The sequence below is a fragment of the Pyxicephalus adspersus genome, chromosome 2 (assembly GCF_032062135.1).
Source record: "Pyxicephalus adspersus chromosome 2, UCB_Pads_2.0, whole genome shotgun sequence".
Lineage (NCBI taxonomy): Eukaryota > Metazoa > Chordata > Amphibia > Anura > Pyxicephalidae > Pyxicephalus > Pyxicephalus adspersus.
In genome coordinates, this window is record NC_092859.1 from 14,639,735 (window position 1) to 14,664,229 (window position 24,495).

Sequence of the window (24,495 nt, forward strand, 5' to 3'; positions counted from 1 at the left end):
AGAGGGAACAAGGCTGGCTCAGCTCTGATCTGGGATATTTCATACATAATTCTTGGCAGGGATGATTCCCCAGTGCATATCTAAAGGCGTGCTAAGCTGAGATCCAGAGAAACCCTTTCCTTCATGGCCTGTACCCAGCAGGTGCAGCCGCGAGATTGACGGTGTCAGCATGTGAACGACATCCTGGCTTAGCTATACATTCTACAAGGGTGACTTCTACTCTCTCAATACAGCTTATATACTGTGCTTGTATGACAGGAGTAATGATATAGCTCCTCATACATCATAATTCTGTTTACAATGGACTCAGTTGCTCAGATTTGTTGAGGCCTAAATCCAAGAGGCAATGAGTACCACACAGGGTTATCCTTTGGGTTAAAACAATATGGGAGCTCACTTTAGGTCTCTAAATTGAAAATTTAAGGTTGTGCCTTCCCTGGCCTTTAAAATCTGATTTGATCAGAACTTCTACTGTGTGTGTAAAGCAACATAGGTTTCCAGTGTCCCCATTGGGAAGATTTCACTTGATTCTTTTTCTTGTCTAACACCTGTCAAATAGACAAGACATTGGTAAAGATTTGACAATCGCTGCATGCAAACTGTGTGCCAGAACTATTTAAAGCGTACCTAGGCTCAAAATTTTTACTTTACATAAAAGGGTAGACAACCTTTTAATGTAAAGTAAAAAATTCTGTTTGTCTTTTTTTAAATGCATTTAAAAAAAAAAGGGTTAGTCACTGCCCCCTTATTTTTGATCGCCTAGGCCAGAGGTCCGCAAACTTTTTCTGGCACTGGGCCATTTATGGGGTGGGCAGGAGCACACTAGTCCCGCCCTAATGGCTCCACCTCACACCAGGAACGCCTTCTGAAGGGTAAATCCTTCTCCTCTGTATGCATTGCGTAGGAGATGGATTTCCCGTCAGGGGGCTTTCCTATTTACATAGTGAAGAGAGTCACAGCAAGAGGAGGCTCAAGAGCGACATGCGGCTCCGGTAGTTTGTTCTGGCCTAATCCCAGCCGGCATCCCGCGGCTCCGGAGCTGCGCGTTGCCAGCTGGCATTAGGCTGGATCGGCCAGGGGGAATTAGGTCAGAACAATCTACTGGCTAGGAACAGTAGGAAGATGGCGGAGCCTGGCGCACCGGCCCGAAGACGATGCAGGACCCGATGGAATAACCCTCCAGGCGGATTGACTGCTCTGCAGGATTGAAGATAAGAGTATTTTTTTTTGTTTTTGGGTTTACCTCCTCTTTAAGTGGCAGAATCAGTATAATATTAGGCTTAAGAAGAGCTATGTCCCATGTTTGTAATAATAATGTTCATGTGTTTATCTGCACATTGACTGGTTAAAATACCATCACAGATCATACTTTTATATCTGCAGGAATTCATTCCCCATTTTTCTTATACATCCTAGTTTCCCCATCCCCATTTTAGCAACTGGAGCGGGGGTCATGTTAACAAGGGAAAGCCAAGTGCCCCAAAAACTGACCCAACTTGTCCCTATTTGATTTTCTTTTTGGAATTGAAACCAGAGATTAATACAAAGATATTTGTGAAAGTTCACTTTCTAGGGTTATTGAACCCTACTAATGCTATCTTAATCCTGCATTAATCTGTTTTTCCATTTATGAATGTTTGTTGTTTTTGCAGCACTGACCCAGTTTTGTGTGAATTCATCACTGTGATGGATAGACCATAGGGCCTGAATAGTGCTGAGCTATGAGAAGATGGGGTTTGTTCCCCAGGGGTGCTGATGACACATCTGCCAGGCCTGGTTTTCCTTGCTGCCTCCACAGCCGTACATGCCAGTGCTGTGAGTCACGCTCATGTGAATGATACACAGCTAGACCCAGCCCTTTGGCCCAGCTGTTACTCTTCCAGCTGTGGCGGCCCGGACATCCCATCTGCTGAATGAAAATCCTGGCGCAGAGCAAGGGGTTCACCCCTGCCAAGAACCTTTTCCATTTCACGCCTGCACTGCCTGGTGGGAACCTTGCTGCTTAACCGGGCGTATGTTGGCTGCCGATTGCACGCTTGCTTTTTTTTTTGTGTGTGTTGTCCACTGTTTCCATGTCAGTCGATGTTTTTATTTACCAAGTACACATGTCTATGTTTTTTCTAAAAGGACTATACATCAAAATTAATACTTATTAAATCTTAACTCAAACCATTTATTATACTGTACATATTCGGCCAAATTATGTGCAATTCTGTTCAGCCAGTTGTGTGAATTGTATATCTGTGTTAGACAGCATAGTACGGAGAGTGACAACACTTTTTGTGTTGCCTCTCCACCTGCAGCCTACTGATTGGACAATGAAGAAGAAGCAATTCTATGTTAAATGAATCTATCTGTTCACATAAAGTAAGCTATCCCCTTTAAGGTATATAGAACTTAGTAAATAGAATGAAATTGGGCATTCTTTGAAAATTGAAATCACCACATTCACTTAGCTAAATTAAATATTTCTTGCAGAATGATAATTCACCCCAATTAGTGAACAGAATTACTTTAATAAAATACCCCCAATAGATTGACAAAGTCATTGGGGTTGATTTACTAAACAAATTCTCTAGCAAGGGATTATTCACACTTAACCTAGTGAAACGTATAAATGTGGCTCAAATGTGGGAGTTTAGTTGGAACTGAATGTTGTATGTGCAAAAGTTTCAGAAGGTTTCAGATTTATTTACAGAGGTACACAAGCTCAACCATATATTCATTCCATGGGGCATATGTATGAAAAGTGTGCCAACAAGAACAGTTTTAGCTGCTAGTTATAGTTGAGACATAAAGTCAATATTATTACAGTTATCAAAATGTAGCAGTGCAACAGAAATCCACGGTAGGAATGTTATGAACGTTGTGACCTTGTGAGGGTATATCTTACCTGTTCAGGGAATATTGGGTCTTGTGCTTGTAAGCCATACAGTAGCGCAGATTCACAGCTAGGCATATATGTGCTACAGTATTCACTGGCAGCCCTGGGGTCAGGGACTATCATCAGCTGCTGGATGTCACCCTGCAGAAAAAGAAGACGATTAGTATATGATTATAGAATTGTATACCTTTTAACTCAATTATGTAATATGCTTCATCAGTTACTGTATTTTTATGTTATGGAGCCGTTAACTTTTCCAATAAAAACAATATCAAGATAAAAAGAAATGGAGTGTGCAGAAAATGAGGAGACAAGGGAACAGAGAAAAGGAGAAGAGGATAGCGGAGGTGTAAAGGGGAAGGGAGGAGTGATTATAGAAGTATATGGGGAAAAAGAGGAAAGGTGATTAAAGTGCACAGTAAAAGGGAGAGGAGAAAGTATGAGAAAAGTGACTAAAGGAGAGGAGAAGAGAAAGTGAAGAAAAAGAGAAGAGAAAGAAGAAAAAGAAAGTGTATAAGGGAAGGGAAAGAAGAACAGATTTAATGAGGAATTATTAGGCACGGAGAGGAAAAAAAGGAGTTGGCAGGTATAAAAATAGGTGGAGAGGTGAAAAAAGGAGAAGAGAGTAAATAGGAGAAGAGAGAGGTGGGGATTGGCGGATAGGGGAGTATATAGTTGGGGGAAGGATATAGAGAAGAGAAATGGTAAAAATTGCAAAAAAGAAAAGGTGCCAATGGCAGGAAAAAAGTGGAAAAGGTATAGAGAGTAGAAGGAAAAAGTAAGGAAACGATCGAAAAGGATGTAGAAAGTAGGTGTGGAGGGTAGATGGAAGAAATGAAGAAACAGGTCAGGAGAGAAGAGAACAGAGTGCACACAAGAAGTCCGAAAAATGGTGAATAGGGGAGGAGAGTAGAGAAAATAGTGAAAAGCAGTATTGCGTTGAAGAAATTCATCAATGCTCTCCTGATTGCATATTCTTTGTAGGAGCTGAAGTACAGGAGAATCCCAGGTGATATTAGCTGGGAGGTGTAGGGAGAAAGGTAAATAGGAGAATGGAATGATTGTATAGGGTAAGGAGAGATTAATAGGAAAGGAGAAGAAGGATGCAAATATTGAAGTTTCTAACCTGCATTAGATATATTGGGAGTGGCTGAGTAAAGAGGACGTGTTTCATGAAAGGTGTTTGCGACTATACAAATTATTTCCCTGATTATCCCATACAAATGTCAAAGATAAAAAATCCTAAATGGTTTCTTTTCCCACCTGGTAAAAGTGAACTTGGGACAGATCATGAACTGACATGCTTATGAACTGTGAGTGAATCCCAATCATCTTTAATTTGAGAGTTTGACATGTTTTATATACATACAGTTACAGTTCACCTTCACCAGACCCTTCCCCAACTTTTGGCATTACAAAAAATGGCCTAATTCCAGTTTTATAATTGCCTTTTCCATGTACATAAACAACCCTCCATGAGAAAGGTACAATGTATATATCTTCATTAACAAGGACAAGCAAAGTTCCTGGGCTGATTTCACAGGCACTCATCATGTCTCCCCCCAGTATCTTCTATCATCTGCTCTGGGTCTCATTCAGCCTGATGTGCTGTTCCCATACAACACAGCTGCAGATGACAAACACGTCTGATTCGCCGTGGGCATTAAATAAAATAAAATAAAAAAGAGGAAGGGAGGGGGGGTCTGGAAATTTGGAGATTAAGCCAGAGCTGGAAGGAACAACTGAGACACAGTCATTAACCCCACTTGCAGCAAAATTAGCTAGTTTGTTCACTTGTAGTTCTGCCAGTCAAAAAGATGAGCGACAAAATTGATTGTTGTATGATTGCGTCCTTCTTCAGAAGGAGGGAACACCTCTATAATACTTAAAGCAACAAATACAATTCCAGCTCCCACTCCTCCTGAATAAAGTTACAGCAGTGGTGCTAAATCTCGTTAAGTCGTTGGTAAGATGGAATCTCACTGTTGGATCATCCAAGACATAATTCAAGAAACCCACCTGGCTTACTTATAAGTAAAATATCACTTTTACATAGACTAATATTTTACCAAAAGTATTTTTTGCAGGTGCTAGAAAAGAATAAAACCTTTGTCCTATGGTGTATACCAGCCTTTTTCAAACATTTTATGCTTGGGGAACCATTGAAAAATGTTCAGATGAAAACAAAAAATTTCAATTTATTGGGGATTAGTGTGAATAGACTCTTCCATTATTAACCCGTGGAAAGAATGCCCACCTCTCCACCAATACCCTAATTGGAGTCATGCAGCTGCTCAGGCTTCATAAACTGGGAGGTCAATCAGCCGCAGAACAAGGAACACCTAGCAACATCTTGAGGAACCCTGGTTAGGAATCTCACAAGAGCAATAACTTTGCCATTTATATACAACCATTCTAGAAATTAACTTCTCTTGTCTACTCCTGTCAACACAACCCAACTCTGCATCCAGGACTTTGCATGTGCCTGGCCTTTTGTATAGAATGCCCTTCAAAAATCCATGAAGCACCCAACATCCCTCAAGACCTAAAAACATACCTCTTCAAGCAAGAATATCATTTTGCCTGGGAAACTTGGCAAGCTATAGACACAAGGTCAAGATGGATCATGTTTGGCCTTGTCCTCTATTACCTAAGCAGGATTCTGCTACCAACTTGTATGCAACCCACCAAATACTTTTACCGGGGTTTTATCTCTTATTTTAGACTGTACACTGTCCTTGGACTAATCCGTGCTTGTATTGTTCTACATAAGGGAATTATATGTATTGCTCTAGTTTGTACCATGTAAGTAAATGAATAAATGTACCATATATATATATATATATATATATATATATATATATATATATATATATATCATATGAATATACAAAGCACCATAGAAGGTGCTGGTGCCATGGTGCTAATAATCTATATAATAATAACAACAAATTCTTTGTATGTATGGTCAGCTGCAGGACAAAAAATGTAAACTATGCATCAAAATGAAGCAAGATTTTTTCAGCTCCTTGTAAATTATCTGTGCATTTTGTGCAGACATCTGATTTAGAAGAAAGTAAAAACACATAAAACTAACATATAAAAATATGTCCGCATTTGGAAAAAAAACAAAATACTGAAATTTCCCCAGTGGGCAGTACTGAAAAATATGAAAAATGATATCGTTGGGAGAACAGCTATGACTGCAGTGATTTAGAGCCTGTGAGCGATTAGAGTGAATATTACTTCGACCCGGAATACGCTGCAGAGTAACTGGACAGCCAAAAAATGTAATTTGGTTTCTATCCTATATTCTCTGGGCTCTGATCCCTTCTTTCTGGCAAAAACAACTTTTTTCTCTGAGCATAAATAAAATAATGCAAAATGAACACAAGAGATAGTAAAATAAATAGTGGAACATCCATTCCTTTCATTTGGGTTTTGGAAAAGTGAGATTTTTTAAAGAGGCAAAGAACAATCTTAGGGGAATCCCTACTGACTTCATAGCTCTTCTTCACTCCAATGCTGCCATACCAACTAATGGATCCTGTTCTGTATTGGCTGCAGTGGCCAACCACAAGGTATTTCACAGCAGGAGTCCTCCTGTGTCCGACAGCCATCTATCCAATGGGAATGTGCAAATATCAGGTATTTGTAATTCCTAAAACTGTTTTTTCTATTGGTGAGAAGCTGTGACGGCAGAGGCACAAGCAAGTTTCACCTCGTTGGAGTTATGGACCGTCATGAAGTTTTTGTTTCTCCAGGGAAAGGAAGGACACTTCTCCCCCAGTGTTTGTGACATCTCAGTGTGAATGTCCTTTGCTGACTTTCCCTGGAGAAACAAAAACTTCCTAACTCCAACGATGTGAAACTTGCTTGTGCCTCGGCCATCACAGCTTCTCAATTATTACCAATTGTAATAATGGTGGGGGAACTAAAAATGCAAACCTTCCATGGGGAAAAAAATGCATTTTTTATATATTTTTGTATACATGAGACTAGAAAAACATCCAAGGAAAAAGACGAAGATATGAATTCAGTTCCAAAAGAAAAACAAGTGTTCCACATGAGAGACCGTTGGAAACTATACATGTGGCAGTGGAGCAATGGTGATGTAACCCAATGTAAGCAAAACAAGAAGATATATCATATTGTGTTTGTAAACCTTTACAATAAATTTCTCTTATTTGCTCCATTGTGCTCTGATAAATACGTCTTTAAAATATATTAGAATATCTAGAAAGGATAGCAAAAAAGCAGTTGAAGTCTAACCTAGGGTAGTTCTCCTCTACTGGATTACAGAACAACAAATGTGCATTACTTCTAGGGGCAAATAAGGAATGATTACCATGGCTTCACCCAATATTGAATAAGGAGGAATAAACTCAATGGGGTTGATTTACTAAAGGCATATAGGCTGGTAACCCATTACCATGGCTGGCAAAGTAGATTATTTCCTTGCTGATTTCAGCAAATGATCGTGTATTTTTGCAAAGTGAATTCTCACTTCATTCACTAAGGAAAGTGAATTATCATTTGCAAGATGATACTTTGTAATGCGTAATGGAAATGTAGATATCTTCTTTTCTAAGAAGGCCCTACTGTGCATCACACTAGTTCAGGAATGTTTTTTTTATTCCTTGTTAAGAAAGCATTAAAATGTAACCAAGCATTTCAATGTAATTAAAAAGAACCTATAAAACCATCTTTATACATATGGCTCAGAATTGTATCCTGTTTCTGGTTTAGTGGACCCTTAAATCACAGAAAAAAGATTTTTCTACATTGTAGGAGTGACATCACAAGACATTACCGCCAAGCTGCACTGACATAGAACATATCAGTACAGAGAGACCCAGAACAGGATGCTGGGAAACAGTCGACATATTTATTTTACTGTCATGTACATGTAATGTGAAAAATACTCAGCTCATTACATCAATCAAAAAGAACAATCACTTATCGGCCTGCGGAGGAAATCCAGGGAAAGGTTCTCTTAATTGCACTATAGTTAAATCAGAGCTCTCGTCCACTCTCCACGCCCTGCAAGCTGGCTACAGTCCTACAGAGGCGTACAAAAACTCAGATGCCAGAAAGAGTTTTGTTTCTCCCTGGTGAACCCAAGTATTTAGAAAAGTGGGTCAGGGAGGGAGGGGAGGGGGAGAAGATGGAGTGGACAGTGACTAGCTTAATATTTTTTTCATGGGTTGAGTTTGTATTCTGTTTCTATGGAAAGTTTCCCAGCAAAGACAGATTTTCTTTAGCATTGCAATGCATAGGAGTCTCATGTAGAGATGACTGTCTGGTCACTTTATTAGGTACCCAGAAAGACCATTATAAAAACAAAATCCTAACTCTTCTATTGGACACGATATGGTTACATTCAGGCCTTGCTTGGTGGATTTTATTGGCAGAATAAATAAGTCAGAATTTAAGTCAGACCGGGTTTTAGCAAATTACACACCCAAGAGTTATATTGTTCCCAGACCACCACTGAGGCCATCATGGAGACCACCATGGTTGTACCTTCAATATTCACTATTTAACACAATAACTCATTTATACTATTTTCTTTTACATTTACATAATATATAGCAAACTTCTATATCAATGTCTGAAAGTAGACCATATCCATCCACACAATACAGTAAAGTATCTGGATTCTATATAGAGGAAATATAACATCCTATGGTATAATGTACCCCAATAGGTGGACTGTCCATAGACATGAATAGACTAGGCAGCCACTATGTTTGCCTAAGCTTCAATTTCAGCACAGACTGCCACGTTGCCCTGTGTCAAAGCTGAGTTTCCTTGTGTTACTCTATATGTTCTGTAATTAAAAAAAGCTAATGCATGTCATGTTTTCCTTGTTACACAGCCCTAGACTTGCTGAGAACAGACCTGAGTGACCTGTCCTTCTCCACTCATCTGATTCCCATTCAAATTTTCTACCCAGACATAATTGTGCAAATTTTAAAATTCCTAGGTCATTAGCTTGTGGTTTGGTTAACTACCAAGTCTTATATAGTCAATGTCCCTGCACTAAGGTCTCACGTCTTTTGCTTTGCCACTTAACTCAAGGGAACATATCTCGGATGATTGGCTTGTTGAGGAACAACAATGGAGACCAAGTGTAGGAGATACACAATTGGTTCACCTATGAATGTCTATCTTCTCCAGTCTTGGAGAGCTTTATAAAATCAGACCTAATATGTTTAGTGAAGATTGTAAAATAAAGTGACAGCATTTACTGTGTGGTGAGAATTCAAAACTTGACACAAGGCAACAATTATTAGGCTGACTCATAATAACTAACATGACTAAGCTATTTCCCAGAGGAACCAAACATACTACATCAGCAAATGATTGGAATGAATCAGGAAATGTCATCCCTGGGCTAACTGACCTTGGGAAATAAAACTGGTTAGCTAGAATGAACTTTCCCATCCTAAAATGCTGCAAAGTCATTATGGCTCTGCTCTATCCATCATTCTGCCATGATTCCAGGGTGGGGGCATCCTATACTCACAGTAGGTGAGTTTAATAAAAATGAGTGTCAATTACTCCAAGAAAAAGAGCGGCACAACATTTTTGTATTGGTAAGTCTTTGAAGACAGTATCAGAAAATTGTTTAGAGCATTTTTACTGATTTGCGGAAGAATCACCTTTTAGTATTTTCAAGGAAGAATTGGGATTTACGAGAGTATTCAGTTGTATTTTACAGCATGCCACTGCAACGTACATGTTTTATCACACTACAATGAGTAAATCTGAGTCATCTGGTTATTGTGGTTTGCTGAAATGGTATAGGTATGTTCTTTAATTAATTGTGCTGCCAACCCAATCATAATGAAGCTATGAGCTTCCATAATGCAGCACGCCTCAATATTGGAAAACATGTTAATACAAAGCATGGCATGAATGGGCTGTAAAATGGAAGCCCCACGTTTCTGCTTTAGTTTCACTTATCAAATAGATTTAACAAAACAATTTCAATTATTTAAAGTCCAAACCGCTCCCTACCCTTCCCACGATCCCCACAAAAAAGTTTTGCCTTTAGAAACACTTTATTATTCCATTTCTATTCATATCTCCAAAAGGTTTAATATATACAATACATATATATTTATATATAATACAGCATCAGAAGACATAAATAGGATGTAAAGTGCCCAAGGCGTCATTCTAGTGCTGAATTATGTTTTCTTTTGTGATGTTGGATATAAAATGTTTTAGATATGGAATCTAAAAAAGCTCCTTCTACTTTAACTGGTCTAATGAAATTAGCTCACAGATGTTTTCTTTGGCTCAAGTATTGGATTGTAAAATGTCTACAAAAACGGCCTCTAAAATATTCTTAAAGGAGGCTTGTTTGCAGAAAGGATTCTGATGGATGATGGATTCTTAAAAGAAAACAAGTCACCTGGCTGTCTTTGGCTTCAGTACATTGAGACAATCCCGTCTGGGAACAAACATGATGATCAGGAAAGTCAGAACTCCTGATCTGTATACTTCTTCTAGGTCAATAATTATTTTATATATCAATATAATCATTTTTTTATTCTCTCTAATAAATATTACACTGAAAGTAATATCATTTAAATGAATTTAAAAAAATGGTTGGAAATTTGGTGCTCTCCTGTGCACACTTGCTGTGCTATGCCAAGGAACCCTTTCGGCCCTCCGGTTTTTGGAGTAGGTAGAGATGATGATGTGGCTTTATCAATTGACTTTTCCAAAAACGTCAAAATCAACATATCAGTGACCCAATTGTGTAATATGCACCTTTAGAGAATATATGAGTAGGTTGATACCACATTTGGTACAATTTTTACATGAATGTAGTGATTGGAAAGAGTCACATCAAAGAAAACTCATCATAGGGGGTATGTAGGCTGCCATCAAGGAAGTAACTAAACAACTAAAAAACTTGGGATTTACCAACTTTCCAGCATATTAGAGATCTTTCCCTGCAGCACCTAGCATTCTGCATTAGCAGCCAGTGGCCTATATTGCATACTTAAAAATTGTACTTTTTATGGAGTATTACCCCCTCATAAAATCCCCATAAACATAGGTAGGTAATTATTTCCACAGCACCCCTAATTAAGTTATCAGTCTAAAACTTGATGAAAAATCCACATATAGCAGCAAGCTGGAACTAAACTGATATAGGTTGGTGGTCTGATACAATAAAAGCAGTCCTAATACTCAAATCCATCTTTTAACAATGGAAAGGTGGTTGGAAACAAAGTAGAAGATCTTACCATGGCCCCTTTCCCCAGCTATAGTTATGGCCTTGGCTGCCATTGCTAACCTCATTTGGACAATGCTAGTTGGCCATCTCTGGCTTCAGCATTTTGTAGAATCATTTCAGACTTGTGGTTGACTGTACCTTTATACCGTAGGCTCACCCATGTTCCAATGAACCATTTCATGCTTGCACTTGCATTCACTTGCTTTGCCTTTGCAACGCAATTCCTGAAAGGCAGACATCATTCTGGCCATGCAGAATGGAGGAAAATCTACACAACCAGTACAAACACAAATACAATATGTGCAAACATATGCAGTGAGTCAAGTTTGAAAGCAATAACAATAAAACCAGATGTTTGGCATGACAACATTTTTCAGAAGGAGAGGTCCACAATGGCAGCCCATATATCTCTCTCATGGCAGGTTCCTTTCAAATGTACATTTAATGGACTTTCTGACCCCTAGTAAGGCCATGTTTCCTGGATAATAATAACAATTAACCGATGAAGGTCACATATTTCCTGCAGCTGCACATTGAGTTGTTTTGTGGTACTGGAAAGATTCATCACTAAGCGAGCTGTTACTAAATTTCGTACATAACATAACTGGGCTGATAAGCCTGAGAGGAGATTTCGGCTTCACAAATCATCAGAAAATACCCAAATGTCGTTAACTTTCACCATCCATGTGCTGAAGATAAGCAGTAATGCTGTAGATTTGCAACGTAAGCCAAGAAAAACTATTAATTTTATACTGTACATTTTTAAGATGGCTTTTAAACACACGGAGGATTAATGTAGGTATTACCGAGTCAAGCTTGACAAAATGAATGTCCAAAAGTCCAAAACCACTAATTACCATAGGGAAGAATTCCAAATAAATGTTTAATATATATGTGGGTGGTCTAGAATTGGTGCCAAGCATTTCTGTCTGCACGCTCAGTTGCTTTTCCGCATATACCCAGAACTTGGGCTGGCAGATAAAATAGGTGGCATGTCTGCAGGAAATTGGGCTGAACAGAACTTTTTGGACCTTCCTACAAAATACAGATAATACATTATTATTATGCATTTTTTTCATATAGAAATACCTGAATGTATTAGTGTAGAGGGCAATTGCTCCTCAGCATCTGAAGGTTTAGTAAATTTCAACTAAAAGGCCTACAAGGAACATTTCCTTACATTATTCCTGCAAGGACTCCATGTTTCATGTATCACTTTATATGTTATTGATTATTATTGGAAACAACATTTTTGGATTTTGGTAGATGTTATACCATAATATGTATTGTCTAATATGTATTGAAGACATTGGTTACATAGTTACATATTAGATCAAGTTGAAAAAAGACATAAGTCCATCAAGTTCAACCATTAGGGAAATAAAAATATCCCAGATAAAAAACTCTATTGGCATAGTTGGTCCAGAGGAAGGCAAAAATACTCCTGGTACAATTTGCTTCACCATTGGTGATATCTCTGTACTTGATTCCCTTGATCTGCTCAACTCTTGTATCCATTATGAGGCTATTCTACTTAACCTTGTAGGGTTTTTTTTATAATTTGGTATAGTCAATGTAACAGTAGATTTTGGAACATAGAAAAGTGGGCAATAACTCCCATAACTATGAACAGATGAACATGAGCTGGGTTAGGAATAATAAGAATAGGATCCTGGTGTTATATGTAAATGTCCAAGACATATAAGTTGCCAGGGTCTGACTTAGTTTTCAAGGCTCTACGTATAACTAAAATATTATGCTATTTTAAAAAGGGGTAAGATAACTTGTTCCTTTCCCACCTCCATTATTTTATATCATATGCTCAAGCTTGGAGATTGACCCAGGACTGTCACATGGGAGCCAGAAGAGTGTCCTGTTCAATTTGTGACTTGGAGCTTACACAGGGTTGTCAATCTTTGTTTTCAACAAAGCAACATTGGGGTCAAGGACTAAAAAAAACTAAAGATTAAAAAAATACTTGCACTTGATTAAATATAAAATATTTCATATGAACAAAAAGGAGCACTTATGACACAATATAAGTTTTCTAAAGGAAGAGCATGGCAGAAGCTGTTTTCTTTCAGACCATCCCTTTTGTTAAAACTCTGTTTGATCCGGTACTGAAAAGGGAGAGGGGTAAATAAGTCACTCCTCTGATTTATGTAACTGTGTATTTAAAATCACGTTGATCATTTATATAAGTAGGCAACAGGTGTTTTTAAGCAAAACAGGTAATGATTAAATAAATATATGTGAGTTTGTTTTTCTGAACATCAAGATTTATACATATGCTACACTGCCCAATGAAGACCTCCCACACTGCCCAATGAAGATTTTTCTCTGCTGCAGTTCAGTAACACTTACTTCCCCCAATGTGTATCTGGACAGTAAGAGACAACACACTGATGAACTCAACTCTGTGCTGATAAAGAAACAAAAGTTCAATCTTTGCTCTCCCCTGCTATAATTATCTCCTTGTATTTCAACACAACTGACTCGCTCCTTGTGTTGCCCCCTCCCTCCCATTACCTCACCTGAGTTCTATTCTAAAGAAAATTAATTCAGAACTGCAATTTATGCCTTTCTTATGTCTTTTACAGTTAAACTGATCTAAAAGTCATGAATCATTGCTCAGGGAACCCTTAGCAATCTCTGGAGGAACCCTAGCGTTCCACAAAACCATGGTTTTGAAACATTGTACTATGAAAAGGGGAAGGCCAGCGGGAGTTGTCCCAGCTGCGTCCTCTCCAAAGGAAACAGCAACATTTATTAACTGTCAGTTCTTTAGGGCAGATCACTGGGTGACATCGGTAAACAGTTATACAGATGCTGGACAATCACAAACATTTATCTTAGGCACTGGAAGAAGTGTCTAAACAAAGCTTAATATGTAAATTGAATGCCGCTAGCTAGTTGTAAATCATTAAACAGAAATACTCATATAAGTGTTTCATGTTTTACATAAGCAAAACTAAAGTTTTATTTTTAGTACTGAGCATGACAAAGTTCAATGTGTGTACTTTTAATTACAATAGAACAATTCCGACACACTTCACAACTTTCAAGCTAGCTCTCCATTCTGATCATCTCCAATCTGCTCACCCAGCAACATGAATCGGGCAGTTTATTTACAGATGTCATTTTAGCCTAAAACCAAATAAATGGTTCTTTAGTTAAGTTGTGCAAGAACAATACCTGTCCTGTGAGCGTGGATTTGAAAGCTCGGTACGGCACAATATATTTGGCTTTACTGGGCAATTTAAAATGTCAGTGGATGTGGAACAAAAGGGAAGGTTCCATCTTGTTTGCCTGCAATGCTAGGGACTGCTATGCTGAAAAGAAATTCCTGTTGTGCTTGCAGAGTGAATTGTTTGGAGGGGGAGCCCCATGGCCAGCTGGAGCTCTGACCCCTGACCACAAGGGAGATTTAGGATCTCAGCCAGAAAGAGTTCCTGCCAACATCAACAGAGCTTGAGAAGAATCAGACACAGGAAGATCTGAATTTTATAGTGAATTATATGGACCAAGAAGTGAATAACACAAGATCAGATACACACAGTAATGCTTTTTCACTTATGCATTCTTTATAATTTATGCATACACATTTTAACTGTGAAGACAACAAAAAGACCAAAAGCAGAATGTAGTAAACTAAAAATCTTTATTGCAGATTCTTACCTGCTTTTGTACTTCCTATAAAGACTTTTCTACTAACTACTTCCTTAAAAATGAAGGACAAAGTTGGGTTTGCCTGCTATAATGTAGTAATCAGTGCCAATGCTGGTGAAAAACATTTGCCAATCATATGGGAAACTGAGTTTAAAAACAGAAAGGGAGCTATTTATAAACGTTCTCACTCATGATTCATCCAACATGTACACATACTTTTAATTGGATTCAATAGGAAAAACATATAAATGTTCAAACATTTGGTAATTGAATTAAAGTATAGAGTTATTGATAGGCTCCTTAAGCTACGTACACACTTCCAATTATTATCGTTGGAAAACGAACGACGAACGTTCATGCACGATATATACGAACGATCGTATAGCACCGATCCTGCACATAGAGTTAACGACACGATCGTTCGTAGATATTGTACACACAATAGATACGATCGTTTGAGCGATAGAGGAACTATGTGCACGACAGGAAAGTGAACGGACGTTCGTTCATCACGCATGCTCTGAACACGGACGATCAACGAACGACCGTACACACGAACGATGTTCAACGATCGTCGTCCAATCCGATCCGTCAGTCCGGTCGTTCGTTTCCAGCGACTTTCCTCGTTCGTCGGCGTCGTTGGTTACTTTTTTACGAACGATTTTTTGCCCAATCGATCGTTCGTCGTTCGATTGGAACGATAAAAATTGGAAGTGTGTACGCACCTTAACACTCTCATCCTTATCCAGAAAGTATATGAATGGCTCCACATTTCAGGGTCTGACCCCTTGTGTCTTGGAGTGTTTAGACCACCATCACCACACCTTCATTGAATTAACACTTGCTAGGTAGAAGAAGTATCAAACACTTCATCGGTACAAGCGGGAGGAAACCACAATAGTTCCTGGTCAGTCATTTAGTGATCAAGCATGCCGGAACACTAAGGCTGTATTCAGACTGGCAATGGGGTTGTGTTGTGTTTAACGCTTCCTCCCACCAGCAAACGCTGCTGCTTGGCTAGCCCCATACAGAATGAATAGGGGCGACTAGTACCGCTCACTGCCTCAGCTGCCAAATGTGCAGGTGCTGATTCTTTTTGAACCAGCGCAGCCATACAAGTGCTTGAGCGGCTGGGAAGATACCAACTGAAGGGAAATTAGTAAAATTGCATGACTCAAAGGCAAGTGTGAACCTGGCCTAAGTGACATTTTGGGAACCCACTACAACCATGAATTTGATAAATATTGCCTGTATTATTCAATACTAAAAAGCACTTTTGCATGGCTTAAGCTGCATCTGTGCACTGCCTATATAAAGCAAAGCAACAAGTAAAGTTTACTCTATGAGCCATACATTTATTTTCTTTGTGTTCTCTTCTATGCTGCTCAGTCCACCACTGGTGGAACCAGGAAACATTTGGGGAACATTTAACACTCCCTGATTCCTTCCAAAGCATCACAGAACAATCATTTGCCAGGCCGAAGAGCTGCCACATACCAATGGAGAGTGTGCAAAGTCCCTTTGTTCCTTTTTGCATGTCATGCATCTCAGACTCATTGCTCAGACTCAGCAAAGTCTTGAAATCCTTATAGTGGGTTAATGGAAGATTGACACATCCAGGTAGCAAGCAGGAGGTAAGTACATGTACTATATTCTTCATGAAGTAGGATGAACGCGTTCCTTTGCCCAAGTTGGGCGGACAACATGTCCACCTAAACCAGGGGTCAGCAAACGTTTTTGGCTACTAGGCCATTTAAGGAGATCAAGAAGGCACACTATGCTGGACTGTCTCTCGAGTCCCGCGCTGATGGCTCCGCCCCCCACCCGGAACACCCCTAAAGCAAAATACCTCTCCTCTGCAATGCATACAGAGGAGATGGGAACCGCCCTGAAAATAAATCCCTCTCCTCCGCAATGCATATGGAGCAGAGGGAGTGTCCCCTTACCCAGGCGGAGGAGGTGTTAAGGCCAGCCGTGGTAAATAGGTAAGGGAGGCATAACAAGGAGGCTCAAGAGCCGTGGGTTGCCGACCCCTGCCGACTGGGATTAGGCTTGATCGACCAGGGGAGTGTTAGGCAGGATCGGAGTACTGGCTAGGCTGTATATGGCCTAACTCATGGGCCATTGATGACTTAAAATAATTTAATACAAAGAAGAATTGTAATAATATTGCATTCTATCATTGAACATAACAATGTCTAGCTACATAGGTTTGCATGCTTCCACAAGTCTGGTAAACTCTAAACATTTCCCAGTCATTAGTCTGCTCATTCTAAGCTCCCTGTCCAAAAACATCCAAATTTCATGTATTTGGCCTGCTAACCACGGAAGAAAAATAGAAATTATCTGCCCTTTCCAAGATAAGATGCAAAAAAGAAGCACAAAAAGGAGCCAACAGATAAAGAAATATGTTTTTTCAAAACCAACAAAAGAATATTTACAAGGCCATAAATAACATTAATGCACGGCTATTAAAGGATTTATCTACAATTGTGAAATGTAGAGGTTTCATGCTTGTTAAAACGGCTGCCTAAAGCGGGAACACCATCAATTAAAAACCGTAGCTAAAATATTATTCATTTGTAAAGAACTTGGCCCATTCCCAGCTGATTTTTCAGTATTTTTGTAAATGTAACCATTTTCTAATCTGCTAATTTTTTATGGCTCATAAATTAGAGAGGATCATGAAGATTTGTGGTCTGTCATAAATTGAGAAGAACTCGGCCAACCAAATTTCGGTTTCAATGGAATCTTGTGTGCTGTTTAACATGCTCTGTGCTCATGCAATGCTATCAAATAGAATTCATGAATTGTGTGGATATTTAATGTAAGTATAAAACTGAAATTTTCATGGAAAGTGTCTGAGTTTCTCAAATTGTTGTAAACTGGTTGTAACAGAAAACTCACCTAAAACATGTATTTAACTTTTAAAGTTGACCCCCCCCCCCCCCCCAGCACCAGCCTAATACCAGGTGGTTTAGCACATAACTGTATCAGGGGTCAGGTTTGATGTTCCCTACTGTATGAGTTTTCCCTTCCACTGTATTATAGTATTTTTGTATTGTACATCAAATGTTCTTTTCAGAGAATAAAAGAGATGAAGTGGGACAGCATGAGCTGGTGGTGGCAGGTAAAATATTCATATGACGTGCCAACATTTTATGCAGAGTTATACATTACATAGGTGTTAAAATTGACAGACACATACAAATAATGACACAGGAGGAGGAGAGGTCCCTGACAAAAAAAAAGCTTACAAAAGGGGGATATGGATTGGTGGGTAAGTAGTGATGGGTTAGGAGACAGTAGAAAGGAAGGCAAGTTTGAAAAAATGGATTTTAAGGGCTCTTGGATTTTAAGGTTATGAGTGGGGAAGTCATTAGTAGGTTATTAGAGGAGTGAATCTAGTGGATAGGGGTGTATTTGGGTATTAGGTCATAAAGGTAGGAGGGACAAGACCTGTGGAAGGATTTAAAATTAAAGCACAGGGGCTTGAATTTGATTTTTAGGTGAAATGGAAGCCAGAGTCGAAGTTGGCAAAGAGAGGCAGCAGAGGAAAAGGAGGGAAGGGAATGATAGATATCTATCTTGACCCTGTAAATTAAAGTACCACGGATACTTAATTTTTTTTACTTTTACTTTACTTTTTTAATTCTTTGTCCAAGAAAACAGATCCTAATTTGAAGGTTTGTATGCTGTTGGTGTAGTGTATTGAGATTTTGAAAATAATTGATGTTCATGTATGGGGAAAGAATTGGTTTGAAAGACAGAAGAAGGAAGATAATTGTAGGAACCTTGTAGAGAAAGACCCTTACATTCTCTTCTGAACATCGAATAAGGGGTCCCACTTTATACTGATGGTGGGCAAAGAAACGCCTAAATTTACACTGTTTTACTTCCTCACATGCCACAATATTTGTTTGGGGTGCATTTCTTTCTTATTTTTGTAGGTTTCATTGCATGACCCATTTCATGACCCAGGACAATGCTTAGGGGTTGCATATGGCAAAGGACTCCACAGTCCCCCCCTTAAAGGGCAGCTAATGACATGAATAGTCCAATTTGCCTTTAGCATTGCTATACATACTAGTGCTTCATATTAAATAAAATATTAAATACATAAATCTATTATAAGTGGGTATGGCTTGAGATGTGCTTCACAATGCTTATTTTTTAGTAGAGACAATGCTTTATTTTTTAGTAGAGACTTTCTAAAGTTCATCTAAACTGCTATGTGACCTCTGTGTTTGTGTGTGCCTTCTCGTGTACTACATCTCACTCCTTTTTTTTCCATTCCTCACCTCTTTACTAAGTTATAAAAATGTAGAAGTTTAGTCCAGGCAGATGGTAATTCCCATCCCACGCCTTTCCCTAGTGAGACACCCCCCAGAACATTGTCTACACCACAACAAAACATACAGTGCATGGGAAACGAGGAACAGTGCTCTGCATTGCTCCATCTCACTGGGGATTCCACAAGGCACAATGCTGATACTGAACATCTTTCCCTAGCAGAGATGTTAACAAAAACTGCTGATCGCTCTGGATTAAATGTTCTAATTTTGATTTGTGGTGAAAAATTGATTTCTCACAGAGGCTCGTCCAACCAGTCCAATACAAAACTACATAAACACTGTACAGCTTGTGGGTTATAAACCACTTAAAAGTAAACTAATTTTGGGAAACAGAATATTGTCCTCTAAAAATCCCAAATGTTCTCAAAGCCCAACTCTAGGCAATATTGTCTTCTGGATAGAGTGGGTAAAGATTAGAGTTTGTTGTTAGGTTTTTATTACTAGCTTTGTTCTTTCAGTCCCAACACAAAATCTCTATAACAGTGTTTCTCAACCAGGGTTCCTCCAGAGGTTCCTTTAGCAATGAGCAATTTCTGACTCTTAAGTCAGTTTAACTGATGCCAATGATCTTTTTGTCTGCAAGGGTGAATGGCCAGCAATTAAAAAGGCATTCTTCCCAAGTACCACCATACTAATGTTTTTTAACCCGTGGATATAATATTTATAAAAGTGGTTCCCCAATGGTAAAAAACTGGAAACCCTGCAGACAACAACACATTTTTATATAAAAAAAAGGTTTAGAACTTCTGATAATGTTTTCATTGCTTTCTGTTTATTTCTGTACCATCGTCAACTACACCTCCAATTTCTTGTGTGGACATCAAAGGGACAGGAAGTGAGGAAAACTCTTCTTTACAGGGAAGGGTGACAGGGTAAATGGTGGGCATAAATAAAAGTCTTATGGAAATTTAACTCTTACTCAATTAGTTTAAAAAACATCATTGTAGGCTTACAAGAAGTAAGTTTGGCGGGACATTCAAGGTTCATCTGCCTATTTAGTAAGGTAAGGGCTACAAGAACCATTACCAACAGCCATTTGTAAGGTTGTGAGCATAGTATGTGCAGATATTTAGAATAAGAACCCCTTAAAAAATATAGTCACAGCCACTGGGAATGACCAGTTCCTGCATTCAGTCTGACTTTACATAGCTGGCACCAGGGTCATGCCAGTTTCTGATAATAGGTAACTAGCCATATGCATATATCATAGATAAATTCTATTGTAGTTGATGCTGGCATTCTGTTTTAAAGGGTCAGTCCATATAAAGTGGATATTTCAGTAGATTTTGAGAAGTTGAACCTGCTAAGCGTTTTCTGTAGCTCTATGGGGAGCGGTGTGTAAGGTCTCTACTCCTATATTCCTAGGCTCTTTGCTTTTAGAAGGATGTCCTGCTGTCCCTGATGGAACATTTACTTTTTTTTTTTCTAATATTGAGAATGTAATAGAAGTCAGGGGCAACATGCAAAGGGAGGACAGGAACACTAAACTTTAAAATGACAGGAACAGGGCAGGACACGACAAAACTGAGATCTTAAAAGATCCGAAGGCCAGGCTTCGTATAACTAAATTATATTTTTCTTTTTTATTACAGGCTGCATAATATTCTGAAAGTTTAAAAATTATAATTATTATTAATGAAAAGTGACCTCAGAGCAGTGAAAATGTATTGCATCAAAACAGGTAGCCTTCTTCCCTGGTGTTCCTGAGATGTTTGTGGGCCCTAGACATCTTCACATACAATGCAGGACCACTGCTCCTGCATTGTACGTGATGACATCAGGGATTGCGACTAGCTGAGTGTTGAAAAAAGCAGCTTTTAGGGACCTTTGGGTGTACAACAGAGAGAAGCATACAAGGCCAATGATCACTATATGTATAGCTGCATTTTTCTCTACCCATAACAATTGTTTTCTGCTTGAGTTCAGCTTTATCTGCCGTAAAAACTCACCACCCTTCAAATTCATGAAACGTATCCAAAACCCATAAAAGTAAATTCCCTTATTCAGAGTGCATGTCAAGCCATAACTTTCTTTGGATTAGATAGCATGGGGAAGGATTACAACCCACGTCTGGTAAACTGTAGTCACGTTGATACGGAATAAAGGGAAATCTCGCTGATGGAATGCCAAATAGTAGCCTTCCCACACTGTATCCAAATCTAAAAAAAACACTTTTGGCTGGATATACACTACTGGTGTTTGGTTTCTCTTTGAAAGATGAGCACTGATAACCAGGAGTGAAAATAGGAGATGAAAGTGTAAGCACAGCTTACTAGTCCTACCTCAAAGACCTCCTCGTCAAGTAGTCGTGTCCCAAACAACGTAACACCTTCTGTGCTAATAGCGGCATCGTCCCCACGGTCTAGGAACTGGGTCTGCTTCTTCTCACAGTCCACATACATGGTCACATTTTTTCCTTCAATGCTCAGTGCAATCCGATGCCACCTGCCAGAGATCATCAGACACAGGTCATGGTTTGCATTATAGGGTGTTTATTACATATAAAACCATACAAGCTATAGATGACAAATCAGCACTAGGAACTGTTATTATCTTAATACAATTTTGTACTAATATATATCATTGAAAAATTACACAGTACTTTACAGATTCATGTCACTAACTGTCCGTTTGAGGGAACATTTACAATCTAGTGTAGTGTAAAACCAAACCCCATGCAGTGTCATGGCTGGAATTCCAACCTGGGACTTTAGCAGAGCAAGGTGAAAGTGCTAGCTACCTAAGATAGCCATGTATGAATTGACTTTAATTCAATAGATTTTTAAGTAAATTAATATAAATGTCAAACATTAAAAGAAAAGTAACTGATTGTATTACCACATACTGCAACTGATGCTACTTTAGTATTGATTCTTTGGGCCTGGAGAAGATAAACTATATTAGGAGAAGCTACGTGATCCAGAAAATCTGGAATGGATTTTCAGACATTTTTAATGTTTTTCAATCCCAGTCCAGATCTATTGTAGATTTGCTGGATTGCCCAAGTCTTCCCATGAAAGTCTATCTTCTCCAGTTTTGGAGAGCTTTAATAAATTGGGCCTGTTTGATCAAAATGCAAACAGATCATTATATTTTCACTCAATCTATCTCCCAATGAATGACGGTAAGTCTATGTGTGAATGTTAAATAATTAGTTTGAACAGAAATTGATCTAAAGCTCTTAAACCCCATCAGATATTTCAACGATCAATGGAAAGGTTCAGATCTGACCACTTAATGTTTTTTCAAGTCTGAGCTGGATATCAATGATTTTTGGTCAATCAATATGAGTAACAAATGAGTTTTAGTCAGTTCTTTGAAAGATTAAATGGACTGATAAGTGTGCGTCCAATATAAAGAGATACTAAAGCTCACAATGTCCTGGCTCACAAATAATTGGTATGCACAGCCAAGGTCAACATGATACTTTAAGGACACCTAATACATGAAATCACTTTGAAAGCTTGTGACAGATTTATAAGCCAACAAAAAGTAACTTTAAAACATTTTTTGGAAATGATTTGGTAAGGGTTATTGCTATCCATGACCTTACTGTGGAGATTTCCTGTACAATAACAATGTCTTGCTCTACAACTTCTACAAAACATTTTGACCAAGGACTACGTTAAGGTACCGGGGAATATTGAATAGCGGCACACTTGCTTGGGCCACCATCATGTAAAGTTGCACATTTTTGCCTATGGAGAAGAAAAGCATTGTAGAGGGTCTGGCCTGTCTCGGAGGAAAAAAAATGATGGACCAAGAAAGTCCCGTCCCAGTGATTTAACTTTCTCACACCCAAGGGACTTGACTGCAGGATTGAAGAAATGTTCTCCAAGGTCAGCAGTAACTTTTACTTAAAGTAGAATGACCCTGGTTAATGCACTTTTATAATTTATTCACAGTGTGTCAATAAAGTGTAGTTTATGAACAAATCTAAAGCCAAAACTGTTTTTGTTTTACAAGGGAATAGTTAAAGCCATTCAGTTTGTTTTTCCATCTGCATTCCACTGGTGGGATTTATATATACAGAATATAATAATTATTATTGGCCACAGTGACAGCTTTCCATCCCAGAAGTTTTATACACAAGGCTGTTAAGTACTATTACATTTCTGAGATTTTAGTTTTCTCTATGGATTTTCTATAGTAATACATGAAGACCACACTTTAGTAAATAACAATGGAGAGGCCATGGTCAGTGTTTAGTAATGGTCCCTTCAAAATAAGTTTTGGTTTATCTGTAAGGCACCCAATGCTGGACTGTGCCTGGCAGACTACACAGGGACCAATAGTCTCTTTATCTAGTACAGAACACATTGTAGTATTGCTAAATGCACACTTTTAGGGCCAAGTGTAAATATTCATTCAATACAAAGAATAATCATAGGTCACTACAATGCCAACATTTGCTCCATGCGGTTACTCTTCTTCACTGAATAGGAAGCATAGATGAGATATCTCCCCTGACTCGCTCACTCCACTTTCTAAGATATAAAATTAAAAAAAAGGTCATGAAGTTTGGGGCCTAAGAGCTGAAACCATAACACCCTAATTGGGCCCCCTGCTTTTTCTACACCCCACTTTTCTACACCTATTGACCACAATCCCTTCAGACACACTTCATCTGGTTAACTTTGTAAGCTTAAACCAACGATCTCATTACCCTAGACTCCTAATATTTCACATCCAATAAATCAATGTCACCTGCTGATTGCAGGGGGGGGGGGGGGGGTCGGCTGCAGCTCAAAGTGTGAGGGTAGGGGGATGGCAGAGAAACAAATTGTGATACAATAGGCCTGATTTCTTAAGGTTCACCAAGACTGGTGAATGACAGACTATCATTGGAGAACCTGTGTGATCTAGCAAATCTTCACTGGATTTCTTAAAAATCATTTGCTCTTAGTTGTTCAATGTTTTACTCCTAGGCCATTGCAGGTTTGCTGGATCACCCAGTTTCTTCAATGGAGATTTTTAATAAAGCAGACCAGTTGCATACAACCTACATACATCTTCTCAATATTCTTCTCTGGAAACAACCCTGGTTATGACCAAAACAATTGTCTTCATCCAAACATTTCCCTATTATTTTTGGTCTAGTAACAATGCAAAATTTGGGATTTTCCAAATATATGAAGTAGATCTTTTCAGTGGAGGCACAGACAGCAGTAAAAACTTGTAAACTTCTAATATTTTACTTTATCCAAAGCTAAAATATATATAACTTAAAACTAACCAGTAATAGACAATATGCCTATTTCCTGAGAAAATGTAATAATTCGTCCAATTTAGAAAATTCTTACAAATATATTAAATCTCTATGGGAT

General features: G+C 38.6%; 1 protein-coding gene across 2 annotated transcripts in view; it reads right to left on the reverse strand.

Moving 5' to 3' along the window:
* Positions 1 to 24,495, reverse strand: part of COL5A3 (collagen type V alpha 3 chain) — a 119,920-nt gene that overhangs the window by 51,246 nt on the left and 44,179 nt on the right. For both annotated transcript variants that reach the window (XM_072399638.1, XM_072399637.1), the window contains exons 4-5: positions 21,451 to 21,613; positions 2,894 to 3,025 (exon numbers count right to left, since the gene is read on the reverse strand). In XM_072399638.1, the coding sequence (XP_072255739.1) occupies positions 2,894 to 3,025; positions 21,451 to 21,613 (295 nt within the window). The remainder of the gene's footprint in view (positions 1 to 2,893; positions 3,026 to 21,450; positions 21,614 to 24,495) is intronic.